The 24,164-nt window shown below is 41.0% G+C and overlaps 1 protein-coding gene and 14 non-coding genes across 15 annotated transcripts in view; all 15 read right to left on the bottom strand.

Annotated features, from left to right (window-relative positions):
• unc13a (unc-13 homolog A (C. elegans)) overlaps window positions 1-24,164 on the bottom strand; it is a 106,409-nt gene that overhangs the window by 57,039 nt on the left and 25,206 nt on the right. The window contains exons 13-34 of the mRNA XM_061779944.1: window positions 23,590-23,636; window positions 23,423-23,501; window positions 22,522-22,596; window positions 22,034-22,253; window positions 20,642-20,869; window positions 20,420-20,561; window positions 19,893-20,062; window positions 19,689-19,804; window positions 17,266-17,429; window positions 17,024-17,177; window positions 16,282-16,350; window positions 15,069-15,158; window positions 14,837-14,971; window positions 13,219-13,352; window positions 13,055-13,140; window positions 12,247-12,373; window positions 12,073-12,169; window positions 11,144-11,287; window positions 10,892-10,969; window positions 10,723-10,800; window positions 10,344-10,432; window positions 10,111-10,257 (exon numbers count right to left, since the gene is read on the bottom strand). Of these exons, the coding sequence (XP_061635928.1) occupies window positions 10,111-10,257; window positions 10,344-10,432; window positions 10,723-10,800; window positions 10,892-10,969; window positions 11,144-11,287; window positions 12,073-12,169; window positions 12,247-12,373; window positions 13,055-13,140; window positions 13,219-13,352; window positions 14,837-14,971; window positions 15,069-15,158; window positions 16,282-16,350; window positions 17,024-17,177; window positions 17,266-17,429; window positions 19,689-19,804; window positions 19,893-20,062; window positions 20,420-20,561; window positions 20,642-20,869; window positions 22,034-22,253; window positions 22,522-22,596; window positions 23,423-23,501; window positions 23,590-23,636 (2,669 nt within the window). The remainder of the gene's footprint in view (window positions 1-10,110; window positions 10,258-10,343; window positions 10,433-10,722; window positions 10,801-10,891; window positions 10,970-11,143; window positions 11,288-12,072; window positions 12,170-12,246; window positions 12,374-13,054; window positions 13,141-13,218; window positions 13,353-14,836; window positions 14,972-15,068; window positions 15,159-16,281; window positions 16,351-17,023; window positions 17,178-17,265; window positions 17,430-19,688; window positions 19,805-19,892; window positions 20,063-20,419; window positions 20,562-20,641; window positions 20,870-22,033; window positions 22,254-22,521; window positions 22,597-23,422; window positions 23,502-23,589; window positions 23,637-24,164) is intronic.
• On the bottom strand, window positions 499-570 carry trnaq-uug (transfer RNA glutamine (anticodon UUG)). The gene has a single exon. It is a non-coding gene; the product is annotated as a tRNA-Gln (tRNA).
• Window positions 1,258-1,329, bottom strand: trnaq-uug (transfer RNA glutamine (anticodon UUG)). The gene has a single exon. It is a non-coding gene; the product is annotated as a tRNA-Gln (tRNA).
• On the bottom strand, window positions 1,560-1,631 carry trnaq-cug (transfer RNA glutamine (anticodon CUG)). Its single transcript has one exon. It is a non-coding gene; the product is annotated as a tRNA-Gln (tRNA).
• trnaq-cug (transfer RNA glutamine (anticodon CUG)) lies at window positions 1,862-1,933 on the bottom strand. Its single transcript has one exon. It is a non-coding gene; the product is annotated as a tRNA-Gln (tRNA).
• trnaq-cug (transfer RNA glutamine (anticodon CUG)) lies at window positions 2,210-2,281 on the bottom strand. Its single transcript has one exon. It is a non-coding gene; the product is annotated as a tRNA-Gln (tRNA).
• Window positions 2,528-2,599, bottom strand: trnaq-cug (transfer RNA glutamine (anticodon CUG)). Its single transcript has one exon. It is a non-coding gene; the product is annotated as a tRNA-Gln (tRNA).
• Window positions 3,287-3,358, bottom strand: trnaq-uug (transfer RNA glutamine (anticodon UUG)). The gene has a single exon. It is a non-coding gene; the product is annotated as a tRNA-Gln (tRNA).
• Window positions 4,044-4,115, bottom strand: trnaq-uug (transfer RNA glutamine (anticodon UUG)). Its single transcript has one exon. It is a non-coding gene; the product is annotated as a tRNA-Gln (tRNA).
• Window positions 4,629-4,700, bottom strand: trnaq-cug (transfer RNA glutamine (anticodon CUG)). Its single transcript has one exon. It is a non-coding gene; the product is annotated as a tRNA-Gln (tRNA).
• Window positions 5,952-6,023, bottom strand: trnaq-uug (transfer RNA glutamine (anticodon UUG)). Its single transcript has one exon. It is a non-coding gene; the product is annotated as a tRNA-Gln (tRNA).
• trnaq-uug (transfer RNA glutamine (anticodon UUG)) lies at window positions 6,767-6,838 on the bottom strand. Its single transcript has one exon. It is a non-coding gene; the product is annotated as a tRNA-Gln (tRNA).
• On the bottom strand, window positions 7,359-7,430 carry trnaq-cug (transfer RNA glutamine (anticodon CUG)). The gene has a single exon. It is a non-coding gene; the product is annotated as a tRNA-Gln (tRNA).
• On the bottom strand, window positions 7,664-7,735 carry trnaq-cug (transfer RNA glutamine (anticodon CUG)). The gene has a single exon. It is a non-coding gene; the product is annotated as a tRNA-Gln (tRNA).
• trnaq-cug (transfer RNA glutamine (anticodon CUG)) lies at window positions 8,256-8,327 on the bottom strand. Its single transcript has one exon. It is a non-coding gene; the product is annotated as a tRNA-Gln (tRNA).

A 24,164-nucleotide genomic window follows, 5' to 3' on the forward strand; every position in this document is an offset into this window, starting at 1 on the left:
AAATGACAGAAGAGTAGAGGTTCCACTGAACTCAGACTGCTGGAGTCAGAGTGCTTACCATTAAACCATTGACACCTCAAAAACATTTGGGAGGGGTATATGATTTCATAGGGCGGCACACAATACAAAATACACTTTCTAAGTAATTGAAAAAAATAAGTACAGGTTCCACTGAGACTTGAACACAGATCACTAGGTTCAGAGTTCAGAGTGCTAATCATTACTCCATGGAACCCTCACAGGAATTTGTGAGAGGCATATGATTTCATAGGGAGGCACAAAATGTACTAAAGATTGATAAAGTCGTACAGGTTTAACCGAGATTTGAAGTCAGGAGATAACCATTCCACCATGAAACCGATTTGGAGGGGCATATGATTTCACTGGGCTTTACACAAAGGATTTTTTTTTTCAAGTGACTGATATAAATGTCTTCATTGGGCAGGGGAGAAACCACAAAACTTTCAACCATGTCCCAAGTAATTGCTAAGGTTTTAAAGGTCCCACCGAGACTCGAACTCAGATCACTGGATTCAAAGCCCAGTGTGCTAACCATTACACCATGGAACCCTCAAAAGACTTTGTGAGAGGCATATGATTTCATAGGGCGGCACAAAATGTACTAAAGGTAATTGATACAGTCGTACAGGTTTAACCGAGACTTGAACTCATGAGATAACCATTCCACAATGAAACCTATTTGGGAGGGGCATATGATTTCATTGGGCTATCACATGGATTTACAAAAAGCACCGCTCTTCCAAATAAATGACAGAAGAGTAGAGGTTCCACTGAACTCAGACTGCTGGAGTCAGAGTGCTTACCATTAAACCATTGACACCTCAAAAACATTTGGGAGGGGTATATGATTTCATAGGGCGGCACACAATACAAAATACACTTTCTAAGTAATTGAAAAAAATAAGTACAGGTTCCACTGAGACTTGAACACAGATCACTAGGTTCAGAGTGCTAATCATTACTCCATGGAACCCTCACAGGAATTTGTGAGAGGCATATGATTTCATAGGGAGGCACAAAATGTACTAAAGATTGATAAAGTCGTACAGGTTTAACCGAGATTTGAAGTCAGGAGATAACCATTCCACCATGAAACCGATTTGGAGGGGCATATGATTTCACTGGGCTTTACACAAAGGATTTTTTTTTTCAAGTGACTGATATAAATGTCTTCATTGGGCAGGGGAGAAACCACAAAACTTTCAACCATGTCCCAAGTAATTGCTAAGGTTTTAAAGGTCCCACCGAGACTCGAACTCAGATCACTGGATTCAAAGCCCAGTGCGCTAACCATTACACCATGGAACCCTCTAACCAACAGTGGAAGGGGCATATGGTATCACATGGATTTACAAAAAGCACCGCTCTTCAAAATAAATGACAGAAGAGTAGAGATTCCACTGAACTCAGACTGCTGGAGTCAGAGTGCTAAAAATTTAACCATTGACACCTCAAATCCATTTGGGAGGGGTGTATGATTTCATAGGGTGGCACACAATACAAAATACACTTTCCAAGTAATTGAAAAAAACAAGTACAGGTTCCACTGAGACTTGAACTCAGATCACTGGATTCAGAGTCCAGAGTGCTAACCATTACACCATGAAACCCTGACACAAACAATGGAAGGTGCATATGGTATCACAGGTATTTACAAAAAGCACCGCTCTTCCAAAGAAATGACAGAAGAGGAGAGGTTCCACTGAACTCAGACTGCTGGAGTCAGAGTGCGAACCATGAAACCATTGACACCTCAAATCCATTTGGGAGGGGTATATGATTTCATAGGGCGGCAGACAATACAAAATACACTTTCCAAATAATTGAAAAAAACAAGTACAGGTTCCACTGAGGCTTGAACTCAGATCACTGGATTCAGAGTCCAGAGTGCTAACCATTACACCATGGAACCCTCACAGTACTTTGTGAGAGGCATATGATTTCATAGGGCGGTACAAAATGTACTAAAGATCCAGTCGTACAGGTTTAACCGAGACTTGAACTCATGAGATAACCATTCCACCATGAAACCTATTTGCGAGGGGCATATGATTTCATTGGGCTTTCCACAAAGCAGAATCTTTTTTTTTCAAGTGACTGATAAAAATGACTTCATTGGGCAGGGAAGAAACTGCAATACTTTCACCATGTCCCAAATAATTGCTAAGTCATTGATAAAAAAAAGTACAGGTTCCACTGAGATTTGAACTCAGATCACTGGATTCAGAGTCCAGAGTGCTAACCATTACACCATGGAACCCTCACAAGACTTTGTGAGAGGCATACTTGCACAATGGAAGGTGGATATGGTAGGTATTTACAAAAAGCACCGCTCTTCCAAAGAAATGACAGAAGAGGAGAGGTTCCACTGAACTCAGACTGCTGGAGTCAGAGTGCGAACCATTAAACCATTGACACCTCAAACACATTTGGGAGGGGAAGATGATTTCATAGGGCGGCACACAATACAGAATACACTTACCAAGTAATTGAAAAAAACAAGTACAGGTTCCACTGAGACTTGAACTCAGATCACTGGATTCAGAGTCCAGAGTGCTAACCATTACACCATGGAACCCTCACAAGACTTTGTGAGAGGCATATGATTTCATAGGGCGGCACAAAATGTACTAAAGGTAATTGATACAGTCGTACAGGTTTAACCGAGACTTGAACTCATGAGATAACCATTCCACCATGAAACCTATTTGGGAGGGGCATATGATTTCATTGGGGTATCACATGGATTTACAAAAAGCACCGCTCTTCCAAATAAATGACAGAAGAGTAGAGGTTCCACTGAACTCAGACTGCTGGAGTCAGAGTGCTTACCATTAAACCATTGACACCTCAAAAACATTTGGGAGGGGTATATGATTTCATAGGGCGGCACACAATACAAAATACACTTTCTAAGTAATTGAAAAAAATAAGTACAGGTTCCACTGAGACTTGAACACAGATCACTAGGTTCAGAGTGCTAATCATTACTCCATGGAACCCTCACAGGAATTTGTGAGAGGCATATGATTTCATAGGGAGGCACAAAATGTACTAAAGATTGATAAAGTCGTACAGGTTTAACCGAGATTTGAAGTCAGGAGATAACCATTCCACCATTAAACCGATTTGGAGGGGCATATGATTTCACTGGGCTTTACACAAAGGATTTTTTTTTTCAAGTGACTGATATAAATGTCTTCATTGGGCAGGGGAGAAACCACAAGACTTTCAACCATGTCCCAAGTAATTGCTAAGGTTTTAAAGGTCCCACCGAGACTCGAACTCAGATCACTGGATTCAAAGCCCAGTGTGCTAACCATTACACCATGGAACCCTCAAAAGACTTTGTGAGAGGCATATGATTTCATAGGGCGGCACAAAATGTACTAAAGGTAATTGATAGTCGTATAGGTTTTACCGAGACTTGAACTCATGAGATAACCATTCCACCATGAAACCTATTTGGGAGGGGCATATGATTTCATTGGGGTATCACATGGATTTACAAAAAGCACCGCTCTTCCAAATAAATGACAGAAGAGTAGAGGTTCCACTGAACTCAGACTGCTGGAGTCAGAGTGCTTACCATTAAACCATTGACACCTCAAAAACATTTGGGAGGGGTATATGATTTCATAGGGCGGCACACAATACAAAATACACTTTCTAAGTAATTGAAAAAAATAAGTACAGGTTCCACTGAGACTTGAACACAGATCACTAGGTTCAGAGTGCTAATCATTACTCCATGGAACCCTCACAGGAATTTGTGAGAGGCATATGATTTCATAGGGAGGCACAAAATGTACTAAAGATTGATAAAGTCGTACAGGTTTAACCGAGATTTGAAGTCAGGAGATAACCATTCCACCATTAAACCGATTTGGAGGGGCATATGATTTCACTGGGCTTTACACAAAGGATTTTTTTTTTCAAGTGACTGATATAAATGTCTTCATTGGGCAGGGGAGAAACCACAAAACTTTCAACCATGTCCCAAGTAATTGCTAAGGTTTTAAAGGTCCCACCGAGACTCGAACTCAGATCACTGGATTCAAAGCCCAGTGTGCTAACCATTACACCATGGAACCCTCAAACCAACAGTGGAAGGGGCATATGGTATCACATGGATTTACAAAAAGCACCGCTCTTCAAAATAAATGACAGAAGAGTAGAGATTCCACTGAACTCAGACTGCTGGAGTCAGAGTGCTAAAAATTAAACCATTGACACCTCAAATACATTTGGGAGGGGTTTATGATTTCATAGGGCGGAACACAATACAAAATACACTTTCCAAGTAATTGAAAAAAACACGTACAGGTTCCACTGAGACTTGACCTCAGATAACTGGATTCAGAGTGAGGAGTGCTCACCATTACACCATGGAACCCTCACACCATCAATGGAAGGGGCATATGGTATCACAGGTATTTCCAAAAAACGGCAGAAGAGTCGAGGTTCCACTGAACTCAGACTGCTGGAGTCAGAGTGCGAACCATGAAACCATTGACACCTCAAATCCATTTGGGAGGGGTATAAGATTTCATAGGGTGGCACACAATACAAAATACACTTTCCAAGTAATTGAAAAAAACAAGTACAGGTTCCACTGAGACTTGAACTCAGATCACTGGATTCAGAGTCCAGAGTGCTAACCATTACACCATGGCACCCTCGCAGTACTTCGTGAGAGGCATATGATTTCATAGGGCGGCACAAAATGTACTAAGCCGTACAGGTTTAACCGAGACGAACTCATGAGATAACCATTCCACCATGAAACCTATTTGGGAGGGGCATATGATTTCATTGGGCTTTCCACAAAGCAGAATCTTTTTTTTTCAAGTGACTGATAAAAATGACTTCATTGGGCAGGGAAGAAATTGCAATACTTTCACCATGTCCCAAATAATTGCTAAGTCATTGATAAAAACAAGTACAGGTTCCACTGAAACTTGAACTCAGATCACTGGATTTAGAGTCCAGAGTACTAACCATTACACCATGGAACCCTCACAAGACTTTGTGAGAGGCATATGATTTCATAGGGCGGCACAAAATGTACTAAAGGTAATAGATACAGTCGTACAGGTTTAACCGAGACTTGAACTCATGAGATAACCATTCCACCATGAAACCTATTTGGGAGGGGCATATGATTTCATTGGGGTTCACACGAAGCAGAATTTTTTTTTTTTTTTTTCAAGTGACTGATATAAATGACTTCATTGGGCAGGGAAGAAACTGCAATACTCTCAACCCTGTCCCAAGTCATTGCTAAAGTTTTACAGGTCCCACCAAGACTCGAACTCAGATCACTGGATTCAAAGCCCAGTGTGCTAACCATTACGCCCTCACACCAACAATGGAAGGGGCATATGGTATCACATGTATTTACAAAATCACCGCTCTTCCAAATAAATGACAGTTGAGTAGAGGTTCCACTGAACTCAGACTGCTGGAGTCAGAGTGCCAACCATTACACCATTGACACCTCAAATACATTTGGGAGGGGTATATGATTTCATAGGGCGGCACACAATACAAAATACACTTTCCAAGTAATTGAAAAAAATAAGTACAGGTTCCACTGAGACTTGAACTCAGATCACTAGGTTCAGAGTTCAGAGTGCTAATCATTACTCCATGGAACCCTCACAGGAATTTGTGAGAGGCATATGATTTCATAGGGAGGCACAAAATGTACTAAAGATTGATAAAGTCGTACAGGTTTAACCGAGATTTGAAGTCAGGAGATAACCATTCCACCATGAAACCCTCAAGCCGATTTGGAGGGGCATATGATTTCACTGGGCTTTACACAAAGGATTTTTTTTTCAAGTGACTGATATAAATGTCTTCATTGGGCAGGGGAGAAACCACAAAACTTACAACCATGTCCCAAGTAATTGCTAATGTTTTAAAGGTCCCACCGAGACTCAAACTCAGATTACTGGATTCAAAGCCCAGTGTGCTAACCATTACACCATGGAACCCTCAAACCAACAATGGAAGGGGCATATGGTATCACATGGATTTACAAAAAGCACCGCTCTTCCAAATAAATGACAGAAGAGTAGAGATTTCACTGAACTCAGACTGCTGGAGTCAGAGTGCTAACCATTAAACCATTGACACCTCAAATCCATTTGGGAGGGGTATAAGATTTCATAGGGTGGCACACAATACAAAATACACTTTCCAAGTAATTGAAAAAAACAAGTACAGGTTCCACTGAGACTTGACCTCAGATAACTGGATTCAGAGTGAGGAGTGCTCCCCATTACACCATGGAACCCTCACACCAACAATGGAAGGGGCATATGGTACATTTGGGAGGGGTTTATGATTTCATAGGGAAGAACACAATACAAAATACACTTTCCAAGTAATTGAAAAAAACAAGTACAGGTTCCACTGAGACTTGAACTCAGACCAATAGGTTCAGAGTTCAGAGTGCTAATCATTACCCCATGGAACCCTCACAGGAATTTGTGAGAGGCATATGATTTCATAGGGAGGCACAAAATGTACTATGATAAAGTCGTACAGGTTTAACCGAGATTTGAAGTCAGGAGATAACCATTCCACCATGAAACCGATTTGGAGGGGCATATGATTTCACTGGGCTTTACACAAAGGATTTTTTTTTTCAAGTGACTGATATAAATGTCTTCATTGGGCAGGGGAGAAACCACAAAACTTTCAACCATGTCCCAAGTAATTGCTAAGGTTTTAAAGGTCCCACCGAGACTCGAACTCAGATCACTGGATTCAAAGCCCAGTGTGCTAACCATTACACCATGGAACCCTCAAACCAACAGTGGAAGGGGCATATGGTATCACATGGATTTACAAAAAGCACCGCTCTTCCAAATAAATGACAGAAGAGTAGAGATTCCACTGAACTCAGACTGCTGGAGTCAGAGTGCTAAAAATTAAACCATTGACACCTCAAATACATTTGGGAGGGGTTTATGATTTCATAGGGCGGAACACAATACAAAATACACTTTCCAAGTAATTGAAAAAAACACATACAGGTTCCACTGAAACTTGACCTCAGATCACTGGATTCAGAGTGAGGAGTGCTCACCATTACACCATGGAACCCTCACACCAACAATGGAAGGGGCATATGGTATCACAGGTATTTCCAAAAAACGCCAAATGACAGAAGAGTCGAGGTTCCACTGAACTCAGACTGCTGGAGTCAGAGTGCGAACCATGAAACCATTGACACCTCAAATCCATTTGGGAGGGGTATATGATTTCATAGGGTGGCACACAATACAAAATACACTTTCCAAGTAATTGAAAAAAACAAGTACAGGTTCCACTGAGACTTGAACTCAGATCACTGGATTCAGAGTCCAGAGTGCTAACCATTACACCATGAAACCCTGACAAAAAAAACAATGGAAGGTGCATATGGTATCACAGGTATTTACAAAAAGCACCGCTCTTCCAAAGAAATGACAGAAGAGGAGAGGTTCCACTGAACTCAGACTGCTGGAGTCAGAGTGCGAACCATTAAACCATTGACAACTCAAACACATTTGGGAGGGGAAGATGATTTCATAGGGCGGCACACAATACAGAATACACTTACCAAGTAATTGAAAAAAACAAGTACAGGTTCCACTGAGACTTGATCTCAGATCACTGGATTCAGAGTCCAGAGTGCTAACCATTACACCATGAAACCCTGACACTAACAATGGAAGGTGCATATGGTATCACAGGTATTTACAAAAAGCACCTTCCAAAGAAATGACAGAAGAGGAGAGGTTCCACTGAACTCAGACTGCTGGAGTCAGAGTGCGAACCATGAAACCATTGACACCTCAAATCCATTTGGGAGGGGTATATGATTTCATAGGGCGGCAGACAATACAAAATACACTTTCCAAATAATTGAAAAAAACAAGTACAGGTTCCACTGAGGCTTGAACTCAGATCACTGGATTCAGAGTCCAGAGTGCTAACCATTACACCCTTACACAAACACTGGAAGGTGCATATGGTATCACAGGTATTTACAAAAAGCACCGCTCTTCCAAAGAACTTACAGAAGAGGAGAGGTTCCACTGAACTCAGACTGCTGGAGTCAGAGTGCGAACCATTAAACCATTGACACCTCAAACACATTTGGTAGGGGAAGATGATTTCATTGGGCGGCACACAATACAGAATACACTTTCCAAGTAATTGATAAAAACAAGTACAGGTTCCACTGAGACTTGAACTCAGATCACTGGATTCAGAGTCCAGAGTGCTAACCATTACACCATGGAACCCTCACAGGACTTTGTGAGAGGCATATGATTTAATAGGGCGGCACACAATACAAAATGATTTAAAAAAATAAGAACAGGTTCCACTGAGACGAGAACCCAGATAACTGGATTCAGAGTCCAGAGTGCTAACCATTACACCATCGAACCCACATGTTTGCTGTGGGAGGGGCATATAATTTTATAGGGCGGCGCACAACATTGCAACCATGTTGCAACAAATTGACAAAACAGTACAGGTACCAGCGAGACTTGAACTCCGATCACAGAACCCGAAGACCAGAGCTCGAACCAGGCCACCATCACGACAAAGGAGGGGTACATGATTTCTTTGGGCGGGGAACAAATTACTGCAATACTTTTAACTGAAGTAATTGACAAAATAGTACATGTCCCACCGAGACTTGAACTCAGATCACTGGACTCCAAGTCCAGAGTGCTAACCATTACAACATGGAACCAACCATCACTGTGCTGCTACAAAAAAGGACAAACTCCGACTGCAACGGACAATCAAAACTGCTGAAAGGATTGTCGGTACCCCCCTACCCACCATTAAGGACTTGCACGCTGCCAGAACTAAGACAAGGGCGTGCAAAATCCTCTCGGACCCTCAGCACCCAGGTCACCAGCTCTTCCAGCTCCTTCCCTCAGGTAGGCGCTACCGATCAATGCAAACTAGAACTAGTAGACATTCCAACAGCTTCTTCCCTCTTGTGATCAACTTCTTAAACACCTGACCTACAATTCCATTACAACATGCTGGCAATTTTTTGACTTTGTTGTCACATTTCTGTGGGGCCAATTATGTATTACTCGTGCACTCACTGTAGTTGTCTCGCCATGCTGCACTATTTGCATATACTGGCCACTCTTGCCAGAGTAGCATCATTGCACACTGTTTGAGGAGTATCTGTAACATTTGCACAACCAACATTGTCCATTAAAATTGGGGAGAGTGGTGAGTGATGAGAGACGGTCACGGGCAATGATGACCCGCAACTGTCACCCCCACCAAGACCAACCAGCTCCCCTCAGGATGCGTAAATGTATGCCAAGATGTCTCCCATTAAAAATCCGACTTTTCATTTTGGCGTCGTAGGGCTATCGTTGGGCCAAATCATTGGTCGCGGATTATGTCACACTACAGGAGGTTTTGTCGTTCCCGACAAAATATGTTAGGCCCGATCTAGGAAATCACCCGAGATAGAAAATCAGGGCTAAAATCCTGTCGTCTGATCTCGGTATTAGATAAAATCAGTTAAGACCATTGGGTCACACAGGAAAAGTACTGAGGCACTTTTAGGCTGTGTTACACCCTTGCAAGGGCGTAGACCAAGACAGGGTAAGTAGGGAATAAGCTCGAAGGCGGCAGACACTCTCCAGCCGACGTGCAGAGTGTCTCCCAGCGCTGTGTATCAACTGGCAATAAATATCCTTAACTGAGAGAAAACAGACTTCTAGTAATTGTACGTAAGTATAGCAGACATTAAAGAAAAAGGTCCAGCGGAGGTTCGGATGGAACTTCACAGAGGCATATAGTTTCATAGGGTGGCCCACAACGTTCTGCAAAACCTCTTTCAACCCTGTTCCAAGTAATTGATGAAACATTACAGGTCCCACCGAGACTCATATCACTGGAAACGATAGAAACAATTTTGATGCACTCTTTTTTTTTTTTTTTTTAAATGCGCTGTCGAGATATCGACTTAGTATTGGCAGATACTCAAAATCAAGTGAGTTGCACTCGGTGCCTACAAAATATGATCAAGACATCCCAACTCACTTGCTGTCCAGGAATTCCATGATGGGTTGCAGGACGTTGTCAGCATCCTGAGCCACGCTGCTAGCATTTCCGACCTTTGACGTTCCTTTTACCTGAGCCAAGATGTCTCCCATCTGCTTCACATTCTCTTCGATATGAGGCTGGAAGCTGGTAAAAAAATGTGTTCATGATGAAGTTAAATATGAAAGTGCCATGCCAAGTCCACATATGAATGCAAGTGCGTGCCCCAGTACCTGACAGAAAAGACTCTGCTGAGGTCATCCATTACATTGTTTAGTTTAACCTGCAAGTCCTTCAAGATGTCGCTGGCCTCAACACACAACTGAACACAGAGAAACACACAGCACGTTTTTAATAAACTTGCTCCAAAGTCCATAAATTAAACTAACATAAATTAACATCATAAAGTTAATATCATCTAGAATATAATAATACAGTTAGGTCTATGTGTCTCAAGTATATGATTTGGACTCATTTGCATGTAGCGTACGTCACGTAATTGTAATTGTATATCCTGCGACTGCAAATTGTACAGACAGATTTTATCTTGTCTCGTCGAGTTGTTGGCCCTAATTAGAATGGAGATATTGAGAAAAATGGAGGAGGACTCACATCTTTTCCACCCATAGCCTCAAACATCTTCTCCAGCTGCACTCTCAACTGTTGGATGTTGTTGATAAGGATGCAGGGCTAAACCAGACGAAATTAATAACTTAAAAAATGGCAATTATGTTGCTAAACATAAAAACAATAAGGCAGCGGTATGTTTAGTGCCACTTACCACTTTCTCCATTGTGACGTAGTTGGCAAACAACTTGGAGATGATGTCAGCATATGACAGAAGAACATTGCTGATGGTCTGGAAAGTGACACCCGATAAAAAAACAAACAAAAAAAAAACATCCGCAGTTTGTATTTGTGTTGAGTGCTGGTACATACGATAGTGGCAACCCAGGTTTACCTCAGGGCTTAGTCCTTGGGCCATTGAAGGAATAAATGTATTTTGAGGATTATTTAGCTACGGATGACTGACCTTTGCAAATCGTTTCATGTAGTGTCCGACGATCTGCGGATCTGGACACTCTAATTTTCGTATAATCTCAAAACTCTGGTTGAGCTGGGAAAACACATCCACGACAGAACAGGAAAACAGGGCATGCTCTGATGTGACCTGGAACTGTGGGCCAGAAAAGACAGATGCAAAGAATATGAATGACGCAGATTTGGGAAATTAAATAAATGTCTGTTATGAGTAGCCCCACAACAAATTCATGAAAACCCATGAAGACAGAACTCTGCCTATTTGGTTTAAAGCGGACATTTTAGGGTCATTTTGGTCCAATTGCTACCAGATTTGAGCCACGTACACTACACAGATGGGTGCCGCTAAAACACAAAAAGGTTGCGTTTTTGTCATTGCATGTTGCAGTTTAATGACTTGCTATAAAACTGAAATACCTGAAGAGATGAAAAGAAGAGAAGAAGAACCCAATTTCTACTTAGGGTTGTGAGTTGAAAAAGTTTGTAAAACCCAGTTCTATACTAGGAAATGCTATCATCTGTATACCTGAGATCTCAACTGGCTGTTGTTTCATGTCTATTTTTTTATACATTGAACAGAGTGCCCAGATGACCCTTCAGGGAGTCTCGGTAATGAGGTAAGGACAGTTTTCCTGCTGTGAAATCTCTGGAATGAAGTCTTTATTCCACAGTTCCCCTAATAAGCAACCCCTTTAAACAACTCTCACAAAGCTTTTTGATGCTTGCAAGCACACTCCACATTGCTGTGTCCGTGTTATTAAGGCCAACGAGTCTTTGAAGAAGGAGACGGGGAAGGAGGAGGAGTTGCAGGGAGGAGAAAAGTGATAGCTTTGAGCAAGCATAAAAAGAGAGATTACAGCAATTCTGCCTGAACAACAGCAACAGCTCAGTAAATGCGGTGGACTTTGAAAAGGTGTTTACCCCATCTTTCTTGTCTCTCTCCAAAGCGCCATGCAGGAAGTCCCGAGACACTTCCTCATTTTCATCCAGCCACTGGATCACAAATGGCTCAAACCACCTACAGGGAGCAACATAGGAATATTTACAGGGGAAATTACTGATTTTTATTGCGGTGTGCTGTAGGCTGCAACTTACGCAGGATACTCAGGCACTCTGCTCTTGAAGAAAGGCAAGTCTTTGCAGTACTCATTGTAAAGCCACTTGACCTTGAAATGCAGGTTCATGTAATCAGCACTCTTGCACAAGCGGTTTTTCTCATGCTCTGAGAAAAGAATAAAAGCAGGCTAGGAATGAAGACTTCAGTTTCTCCCTGCTGCATGTCTTCTTGCAAGTAAGGCTGATATATTGTCCATAATGGTGTCTTAAATGGGCAATATTTACAATATTTTCATTACGTGTCTAAATGTAATCCTTTTTTTACAGGGTATGAAATGGAAATATGGAATAGAAATCATCCCAGTGCAACAAATCTTAACTGTACACGGTATGTTTCAAAGTAGCATGAACATTCTTGACTGTCACAACTGTAAAAATAACTCAATAGCTGTACAATTCAAACAAATAATTAAAACTAATAAAAATTAATAACACTACTCGCTCACTCTTTGGCAACAACATGAAACCACACAGTCTTTTGGCGTGTTGGTATTTTAAGTTTTCACTGTAGTATCTTTTAGGTGTGTATAAGGAAATCCATTCCCCAGTTTATCTCAATCTTACCATTTAAAATTTATATTAGTCATTTTATTGTGCCAAGTTTTAAATGTGATTACGTGTTTTATTTTTTTCTGGTGGAGTTCAACCCTTAAGTAATTGTCTTCAAATAGCAAATTCTATATTAATCATGGTGGAAAAACATGCATGTTTTCACGGTCATTAGTGCTTTAATATTGTAGAATGTAGCAGCAGTAATACTGTAGATGCTCACTATGTGTTGACTCACCCTCCATTGCATATTTCATGTCCTGAGCAAACAGGTTCCACATCACTTCAGCGCTGATTTTACCCACATTGAGCTCCTGGGGGAATCTGGATGGAAAACAACACAAGAGACTGAGAGGAAAGAAAAAAAAAAACCAAGAGATGCAGAATTTGGTCAAGACGAACTGGTTAAGGCAGGGTGTATAGGAGTTCTTGTCTTCCTCGATGATGGAGACAATAAGGGTGATGAGTTTGGACCAGAAGTCTAGATTCTTGATGCTAGGTCCCTGTTCCTCTGGAGGCACTGCACCCTGCTTGGCCTGGATAAAGAAACAAAACTGAATTCATCATCAATCCTAAAAGCAAAAAGGTAGCATACATACCATTTTATTTTTGCCCTGTTCCAAGGCATGTATCTAACCATCCATCCATCCATCCATTTTCTGAGACGCTTCTCCTCACTGGACCCGATCCCAGCTATCATCGGGCAGGAGGCGGGGTACACCCTGAACTGGTTGCCAGCCAATCGCAGGGCACATACAAACAAACAACCATTCGCACGCACAGTCACACCTACGGGCAATTTAGAGTCTTCAATTAATGCATGCTTTTGGGATGTGGGAGGAAACCGGAGTGCCCGGAGAAAACCCACGCAGGCACGGGGAGAAAATGCAAACTCCACACAGGCGGGGCCGGGGATTGAACCCTGGTCCGCAGAACTGTGAGGCTGACGCTCTAACCAGTCGCCCACCGTGCCGCCTGTTTCTAACCTAATTATTTTAACTTTAAATTTTCTTAAAAACACCCAGTCCTAATCTTCAAGTGACATAAATCTGCAAGGCTCCAGCGGAATTAGGACGTAATGGAGTTACACGAGACTTCTCAGACAGTGGAAGTCTGCAAGCAAGTTCTTAAATTTGTCCCCAAGCTATTATTAACACTTTAAATTGGTTAATAATGTGTAAAAATAACAAAAAATGTGGGGAAAGACCAATATTATTGATTTGTGAAAATAAATGAAATTAACCATATTTGCTTCAGAAGGTGCTGCTGTTTTGGTTGGCAACAGAGTTCAATTGGCCTTTGTAACTCATCAGCGAAGTGGGACACCCCATCTATTAGAGTGAATGTGCTTGTGATAAGTTAAATTCACTTAAATTCATTTGAGAGCCGGATTACGTGCTTCGGTAGGTGTTGCTGTTTTGGGTGGCAATGGAGGTGACGACCAATTGGCACACAGCGTCTATTAGACCAACATTTATTAAGCTAAGGAATGTATTATAAAATACAAAACTCTAACAGCACGCCACCAAACAAACATTTTACAAAAAGTATCTATACTGAAATAATCTTGTTTCAATATACTCGCAAATTACTCTGTGTGAAATCTGGGACGAGCTATTATTATTATAAGTGTATACACAGGTTAATTGTACCTTCTGCCATCTAGTGGAAGGACAGTTAATTGTTTGACCTGTCACTATGCGTCGCTGGCATAGATAGATGAACAAAGACACATTATTTACAGTAAATAAATCATTTAGATTAGGTGAAATTGAATAATTTACTGCAGCACAGTGCTTCGGAATCACCGCATTTGAGGAAATATGGTAAACGTGTTTAACTTTGATAAGAAATCAACCACATGCAACTGTTGCCAAATACATGTTCAAAAGCATTACATACAATTACCTACTCATGTTGTCAAGAGGAGACAATTAACACCTTCTGCTCCTAATATAGGATGTAATCGTGTTTTCTAGAAGGCCCCAAAGCACACACAAAGTCAACTTGTGCTGCTCACCGGGTCTGTCTGGTACTCGCGGCTGTAGAGCTCATGGCAGTTGTTAAAGATGTACTCGTAAGTGGAATTGAGACAGGCTTTCACACAGTCTTTCACGACCTGGCTCGCTCTGGGTGGAGACTGCAGCTCTTGGACCTGAATAAACACACACGCACAAGTCAGAGAGAGGCCTGTTTTAGTTCACACAAAGCAGGACCACGTCTATGAAGGAAGAGTAAGGAAGAGGCGGCACCTTCATCCTGAAGAAGGTGATACTGGTGAGGAGGTCCACCGTGGACTTGAGGTCCTGCAGCCTCTCCGGACTGCTGGCTGGGAAGTTGTTCTGCAGTCACACAAAAAGTGTACAAAGGGTCCTTGAGATAAGAGGACAATTAATCCCATAACCACGCTCGTAACTCAAAACAATCTCAAATCATTCAGCCATTCCAACCTCCCCCAAAACTATTTTCCTTTTAATCAGGAAACTAGCACTCTACAATATAGGAGTTTCTAAAAACATACACTAATGACATAATAAAACAGAAAGTAAAGAATTAAACTGCTTTAGCCACAGTTTTTGCTTCAGTTCAAAGGGCGTTACTCCTTGTGCACACCTTGGGCACCTGCGGGCAGTATAATACAGACATGAAGATATACATAGAGACGTCTCATCTCCGCAGTAAGCTGTAGTTATATTAGTTGTTCTTCGCAGAGGATAAAGAATATACAGTATGCCTATGAGTATTATTATACTATCTGTCTACATGTCTACTATTTTGTGTTCAAATTTCAGTTGCTTAAAGGGTTATAACACCGCTACATTGATGCTATTTGTTAGCCCATCTATGGCATTTTACATTGTTTGTTAGCCTTAATAGACTTTATTTGTTGCGTTTGAGCGGCACAGTGGATGATTGGTTAGCACATCTGCCTCATTATCATTGTCAAACTATCGCAATTTTATATCATGCGTCATATTTCACCCCTGATATGGACAAATGTCTTGGGACCCACCTATTAATACATTTATCAATAAGAGGGCGGAACCTACAAAGCCTAGTTCATCTTAAATCCTAATTACCAATCTTACTTGAGACATTTTGACAACTCTATGCTTCCAACACTGTAGCAAAAGTTCGTGAAAGGTCCTTTTTCTATTCCGCGTCCAGTGGTAGTGTTCACATAGAGGACTATTAGGCATCAATTCCTACTGAATTGAGACAGCTCATTTCTGTTCCTCACATACTGTGCCCCAAGGTGTCAAGCAAGGAAGAAGCAATAATGTTTATTACCCATTTATTTTCCTCCATTTCACTCCAAGGTGGAATGGTCAGCTGTCCCAATGCTTTTGTTCATACACTGTATTCTTTTTGTGTGGCATGAATAATTCATATAATAACTGTTAAGACCAATCACACCCCCTTTGGGAACAATAAATCCATCCATAGATTAGGGAGGGATCTTACTCGGTACATGGACAGGTCGATCCTCAGTGAGTTGTGCAGCTGATCAAGAAGCTTGACAAATCGTTCTTTCTGTGGACATTACAGAGTGAAACATCCGTGAATTTGTAGTAAAAATGTACAGAGGGGTGTGGCAATCAATGATATAATGTTAAAATGATGTGTTAAAATATACATATTACATAGAAATCTTTGCAGACTTGTTGTACTGGGATTAATTCTCGTTAAATAAGTGCGGCAAAAAACGCATTCATACACTTACACAATCGAATCAATACAAGAAAATAGCATTGTAACATAACATACAGAGCTAAATCAGGAAACCAAATTATTAGAAAAAATATGATGAATAAGTGCAGTTCGGCACTACTGCTGCACTACCCAATAATACCACTTGGTTTAAAAATCGGTTATTAACAATTCATTATTGCTTTACAAAGATGTAATGAATTGCTATAGGTCATAAGATAAGATTAAAGTGGCAGTAGCTTAAAATATCTAATATGCTGTTAACCATCATCACAAAAATCATTTGTTAAGGATTTACAAAGTATTTACAATACCATCATTAACATACTGAAAAACCATTCATAAATCCTAATAGTAAAATGTTGCCACTGTGTAAATCTTTTGATAAAAATATATATTTTTTCCTGTTCTTGGATTTTGCAATTGTACCTAAACTGGTGTCAACAGTAGATGTTCAGTGAATACAAATTGGTTGCATTTGTATATCACAACTCACCCCAAAGTTGGACGCGGCAAAACGGTCTGAGGCAGAAACGTTGTTAGTAGCCTGTGTGGTGTGAGCGTAGTAGGCATTGATGTTGGCCAGCAGGGTGCTCATCACTGCAGGCACGCCCGGGCACATGTACTTGGACGACAGGCAGGCAAAGTGACTGCAAAAAGGAGCAAACGTGAACATTTTGGAACCATTTTCATCCATTAGCCACTAATTTTTACGTGAGGTTATAGACTACAACATACGTCATGGCTTGGTAGATGGACTCCACCCCGTAACGCATCGCAAACTCATCCACTATTTCCTGAGGTGTCTCTTCGTAGTATACTTTCCACGCATCATCTCCTTTGGCATCGGGGATCTTCACCACACCTGTGTTCTGGATGTCTGTCACAAAGTGGAAGAGGTTCTGCAAGTAGGAAAACAAAGTACATTGAGACGAGAGCAGAGGAAAAGGTCCCACTTTCCTCTCTACTTCGTCATTTCAACCTTGCACTGCTGCAAGTTTCCCGACTGTTATTATTTCTATTGTCCAAGGTGGCAGCTGTCATTAATAACTGGAAAGAGAATACATTGTACATGTGCCCATGCAGGCATAGATAGTTTAAAGCAAGACCAAGCCATACAGGGGAGGAGCAGCAAACGCATTAATCATGACATGTACATTTGTATGTGTGACCAAGAGTCTTGTGGACCTTTCTTGACTTGATGGATTACTAGCCATTATGTTTATTTCTATTGTGCAAGATGACTTTTGCAAGAATAACTGGCGAGAATGTGGAATGAACCTTTTTTGAATCAACAGATCATTTTGATTGTGTAAGGTGGTGGTTATCTTGAATAACCAGCAAGAGGAGCAATCACATTAATTATGTGGCATGTAGTGCCCCTGTGCGACCGAGCAAACACTAACTGCACAGAGCGATCGTATTATAGTAATGAACAGTATGCCCCCCTCTTCCAAGGGAAGCATACCAAATTTGAGTACTCATCAAAACACTCTCACGAGCCAAGCATACTGAACTTTAGCTGTGAAGTGCTTGGGGCTCAAGCATGGTTTATTGTAAATGGCCTAGTGTGAGTAAACCCAGTCAATTTTCCAAAACTTGAGTGGGCGATCATGTAAAGTTAAATATTGCATGATATAGAGGCTATTACAGCGTTATATTTAACCTATGCATTTTGTAGGGCAAAAAGGTGTACACTTGTACAACTTAATACCAGACTGTCATTACACTTTCTTTAAATCCCTGCTCCAAATGCTAATCAATGCTTGTAACAATTTTATTGTGTAACAGTGCCTTTAGACTGCCAGACAACATAAATAAGCAAAAAACAATGCAACATCTGGACTGTAAGGCCATAAAGTGTCATGCTGCGTTAAAGCATTCTAAATTCACAGTGCGGTTTACGGCCACTTCGGCGCTGCAATAACAACAGTCTGTTCTTGATCAAGATTTGGCTGATATGCTCTGCTGAGTAATGGGACGGGTAATGAATCCATTCTGGGCTGCAAATGGTCTACAATCAATCAGTGGAGTTTTCCACAGTGAGAAAGAATGGAAATGTCTTTGGGGGCTATCGTGCTCTTTATCTCACTCGAGTAAAGAAATCTCTCAAGTGAAGTGCATTTAGCAGAGGAGCCGTCACGGATCTGATCATTATTGAAGAACTCGGCCTGATTAACAAACTCTGAAACAGAGAATGGTCATGGTGTAATATTAGCCATCCATTTTCTATACTACCTTTCCTGTTTCCCAAGCTGACTTAAAGGAAATGGCACACTACGTAGGCACTACACTACTAATGATGACCTTAAAGCATAGGTTATCTAATACATGTCTGACAAAGAATCCTATTCATATAATAGGAGAACCATTTGCATGCTGTTAAGGTGACATGCAACTCTCAATTTTTATTTAAAGAGCTGGAGCTGGTAACTCGACAACCAAATTGAAGCTAAATGTGTCTGGCAGAGTTAAGCTTTCTCATGAATTATATATTAGAAATGTCCTGGTTATTATTATCTTTTTTTTTACCCACGTCCAAGTTGAGTCGCTTGATTTCGAGTATCAGCCGATACCGAGTCCGATCCGATGCAGAGTCAAATGCAACAAGTCCACATCTCAGATCGGGACATCTCCATTGTATGTATTTTTTCTTTACATTATAATGAATCTGTTCTATATGGGGGCGTCTCAAAGCTGTGTTTTCTTCCAAAACGTACATAACCAAATCAAAGAAGAAAAGAATTCATAAGTGTGTCCAACGTATTGGTTCCAAAGTATTGGAATATTTCTGTGAAAGACGTAGCAGTGATGTGTCAGCATTTCAGGAAAATCATAGCACTTATTAAAGTTGTTTAACTCAGAAAATACACAAAGTTGGAGCATCGGAGCCATTACAGCTTTTTCGTTGCCTATGCATTTTACACACAACCCAACAAAGTGGGATATAGCCTCAACCTGTGTGCGCTTACACACATAGCGGCACGAATCAGTCAAAACAACAAGAAATAATCTACAAAGTCGGACAGCTCGAATGACCTACTTTTGAGTATGCCCTAACATCCAGAAAGTAAACATGCCTGAAATATGTCGGCCCATGTCAGATTTTAAATCCAATTTAAGTGCCAGGGTAAAAAGACAAACCCAATTACTGATCTTACTTCATGCAAACAGGTGTATTGAACGTGATATGGAGCAACTGTCTCTTCGCCCTTAATCTCCACATTGATGTGCATGCGGATCGCCCCCGATACGGCCGATTTGTCCGTGCGCTTGTCTGGGGAAAGCGAAGAAAACCAACAGAGGCACGTGAAAAATAAGTCAGCCGAGACTCTCGGAGGACATCTTGATGGTGTAAAACTCACCGAGATTGTACCACACGTCCATCTCGCCACTCAGAGTGCGGACCTCGATGATTGTTTGCCCGAGGAAGTCGTCGGACTCCCGCTTGAACTTCTGCTTCACGCGGGACTTGATGTCGTCATCCTCGTCCCATACTCGCACCTTGATGCGATCCGAGGAGTTGTGGCATTCGCTACAGACACACAATCAAAGGGACGAAAGAGGAGTAACAGTGATGTAAACATGCTATTAAACATAGAGTATACTGGACAGTACTGTGTATGCAAAAAGTATTCATAGCCCCACAATTTATTTCCTTCAACAAAACTCTACACACAACACGCCAAAGACCACGACGATAGACCAGGGGGGTGCCATCGCACAAATAAATTTGCAATAATCATTTACAAAATATATTTTGTCGTAGTTGTGCAGGATTTTCAGGAAACAATTAATTTATTCAATTTTAGAACAACATAACATAACAAAATGTGGAAAAAGTGAATACTTTCCAGATATACTGTACGTATGTAGGAGGGTCTCCACTCACAAATTGAAGGTCTCCTCCCAGACAGGGTTGAGGTTGCCGTAGATGGTTTTGGTCCTCTTTTTAGTCTTTCCCACCTGGACAGTGACGTACGGGTCACTGGAGCCGGTCTTATCCTTGGCTTGTAAACCTTGGGCACATAACACTGTGAAAAGGGAATAAAGAGCACAAAAGTCAAGTCAGTATGTTGTGTGAGTGCAATGACCAACGTCCAGTCCAACTCACCCGTGATGCTGATCTTGGCCGACCATTTGGAGGTGCCATCAAGCACACTCTGTTTGATCTGCTTCATCTGGGTGCCGTGCGTGGCCTTGGGGACGGTGAAGACCTCCTGAATGAGTTCAAATATCTCCGGTTTATTCCTCTCGCGGATCTTCATGCGGTCTTTGAGGACCATGATGATGTTCTGAGTGCGGTCCTCTGCGCCATGTTTGGAGCTCTTCTCCGCCGCTCCTGGCCAATAGTGAAAAGAATGAAAAATTTAGAAGGTGGATATAATATATATATATAAAAAAAAAATATATGCTTTTTTTTTTCCTGTACAAAGATAACTAGACTACCTCGAGTGGTCATGCAATACTGTTCTGCACCAGTCCTGTAGTTGCTGGTAGGCATGTCGATAACATACAAGTGGGTGTCCACTACACTAAATGTTTTTTCACTGAAGCGCCATCTGATGGAACTGTTTCATCAGTGCTCCACTTGGCCATAACGCATGTGGAATATAACTGCGAAGAAGTGCAACAGATGCCTTAATCTGGACCTTTTTCTGGATTTGTATCATTTTGGTGAAGCAGCATGTGGCTCATTGTCCAAGATCATATTTTTACTCTGTTCAAAATAGCTGTAAACAATTGTATGTTTACTGCTCAGTTTTAGTGGAACTGTGACGGGAGCTGCCATGTTAGTTAGAAGACTTTGTATAAAAAAATAATAATAATTGAGTTCCACACTGTTTGTTACAGTAATACAAAAAAAGTATTTCCACAACAATGCTCCATATTGGTTGCTGCACTTTGAATTTTTTCGAATATGCTGCTAAATATTATCTTTGACAAAATTGTTTCTCATTCTATTCTATCCATTATTTTTATTAAGTTAGTAATGTCAATTCAGTAATGTTAACAATTGTAGTCGCAGTGTGCAGTGCTGCTTAATATTTTGCTCATCTCATGTAAATATATTGCGTAGCTGAAAAATCAGAAACACCTTCTTCATCGTATCACTCAAAGTGAGATTGATTATCTTTCTATATATTATCAGCAAATGTTTGATACAGATCTCATGAAATTATGACAACAGGTGTACCTATTGCTGTGGCTTGTAAGCGCATTACCACACTACACTGCAAAAGTAACTTAGAGTGAAAAAAGGGAGTGAAAGGAATGAAAGCATATTTCATGAATGACAAGTTTATTTTAAAAAAAAAACTGCGTAGTAGCGGTGGATGACAACAAAAGATAAATAGCTTTTAATAACCATTCAAGAAAAATAAACTATGAAAATGAAAAAGTCAAAGTGATGGAATGGATTGGAACAGACCTTCTAACAGCATAATTCGTATGGGACACACTGGTTGTTGGTGTGAATATTGAACAACAACATATAATCTCTTACTTTGCAGACAATCGGCGTTGAGCAGATCTTGGCACTTCTCGTGACATTTGACGCCGCACTCAGTACAGCGCATGCCTTGGCGAGCGATACCCCACAGCAGCCCCTCGCACTCGTAGCAGTAGGTGGGCGTGGTGGCGGTCCACACCTCGAAATTGTGCGGGGTGGTGCAGGAGATGGGATAGATGAGAGCCTGGAGGGTCTTCTTGTAGACATGGCTCTTCTATCATGGGATAAAGGACACATGGTCATAGTCCACTTAAGAGCACCCTTTTTGTAGATGTATACATGTTAGATGAGAATGGCGTAAAATCGAATATCACCAATAAGCTGGTAATAATAATATTGAACTATGCATCAAAAATAAAGTACACTGTATTTCTAAAATAAAGTGATGCATATATTGCTATTACAGTATTTCCTATTGAGAAAATCGCTTTGAAATACAAAAAAGAGGTTACATTCTTTGCCATTTCAAATGAAGTACTGACCAGTTCTTCGTTATGCAAGGTGCTGGACGTTAGGGCTGAGGTGATGCCGGCCTTCCTGGAGTTCTGGACCAATGACTGATTGACAGGACAGTAAACAAAGTACCCAAACCAAGTGTTGCTTTGATCATTAATCAAGAACCGCTTTTCATTTATAAGATTCATGGACAGTTTGTTACTCACCATAGCCTGTGGCATTGATGTGAAGGAGGGCATAAAAGGAGAGAATAAGGAAACATTTCAAAAAAGATTACATTAATAAATTCATATATACAACAGAATTGACTGAATGGTTACTTATGAACCTTATGTTGTACCTACGTAACATTAATTTTGTTTTTCTGGTTGTGGTGGCTATGCTCGTGACTCTTATTGTGTAACATTAAATAATGTGTTCATGTACCTTATATCTGCACATCCAACAACATTGTAGCTCTACTTAGGTTTTGGCTTTGACATGATAGTGTTTCTGTGTAGTTTGCTTGCAAGAAAAGTGTCACATGTTCACCTAGGTAGCTGCTAAGTCATGGGTGGAGAAACATTTTGTGTAATGGTTGTATTATTGAAATTAACCCATTACCAATAAGGTTAACAATCTAACGTCTTCCTTAAGTTCACATTTTCCGACATAGGCAGCTCACCCAAAAACGAATTAGTGTGTAAATGTTCACTTGATGGTTGAGCAGGCACACCAGAGCCCCAAATATATACGGATTTAAAAAGTCAGTTTCATTTCCCTGCTTACGTCCTCTAGTGGTGCCTCAGCCAAGGAGAGAATGGAAGAGGCATGAAGCCAAGGAGCATATCGATGTTGAAGATGGAAGACGACAAAGAAAAGCACAGCCTGTCCACTGAAACTGAGTAAATACATGGACAGTGGAGCATTTAAAGCGATTAAACCCACCAGATCTCTGACCAGAGGCATCGCTTTCCTCTTCCTGAGGTCTGGCATGCTGTCGATGCTGTAAAGAGCACCGCCCATCCTGGAGAGAAATCACGCACATATATCACCAATGAGAACTTATTCGGCTACTCAGATGTTATGCGTCATGGTCGCCAGCCAGTACTTACCCCGCTGATAACAGCAGAGAGGCGATGCCGACACTCTCACCTCGGGCCTGCGTAGAACAGAAAAGGATGAACATGGGGAAAAACAGGCAGTGCAGGACTAGCTGGGTGCCATTAGAGCAATTGCTAAAATAATAAGAAGATTATCATGGCGTGCCATGAGTGGTACTTGCATATTGTACACAGCTTGGGTACACCTAAATTACTGAATGTGTGCTGTCTTTGACTGGCAGCTTCCAAAACTAAACTAAACTAACTCCATTGCTCACAACTGATAGTGCTGGTGTTTATTTCATTCTCAACTGCTTAAATACTGTACTCATTAGAGAATGTGAACAGCAGAAAGAATAGTCAGCAGCATTGTGCAGTACAGAGGAACCTTGATAGAACCTTGAAGCACTTATTTTGAGGCTATATGCATCCATATTATTGTACAGTACCAAATTATTGTTTTGTAGTTGTTTTTTGTGGCCTAACATGCCCAGTACAGTACAAAGCTATTGTAAATAAATAAAAAAAGCTTGAAAGTTTCACATTTTATCCAAACTTACCATGCCGGAGTGCTTGGTTATGGTGAC

Source organism: Phyllopteryx taeniolatus, chromosome 7, assembly GCF_024500385.1.
Source record: "Phyllopteryx taeniolatus isolate TA_2022b chromosome 7, UOR_Ptae_1.2, whole genome shotgun sequence".
NCBI lineage: Eukaryota > Metazoa > Chordata > Actinopteri > Syngnathiformes > Syngnathidae > Phyllopteryx > Phyllopteryx taeniolatus.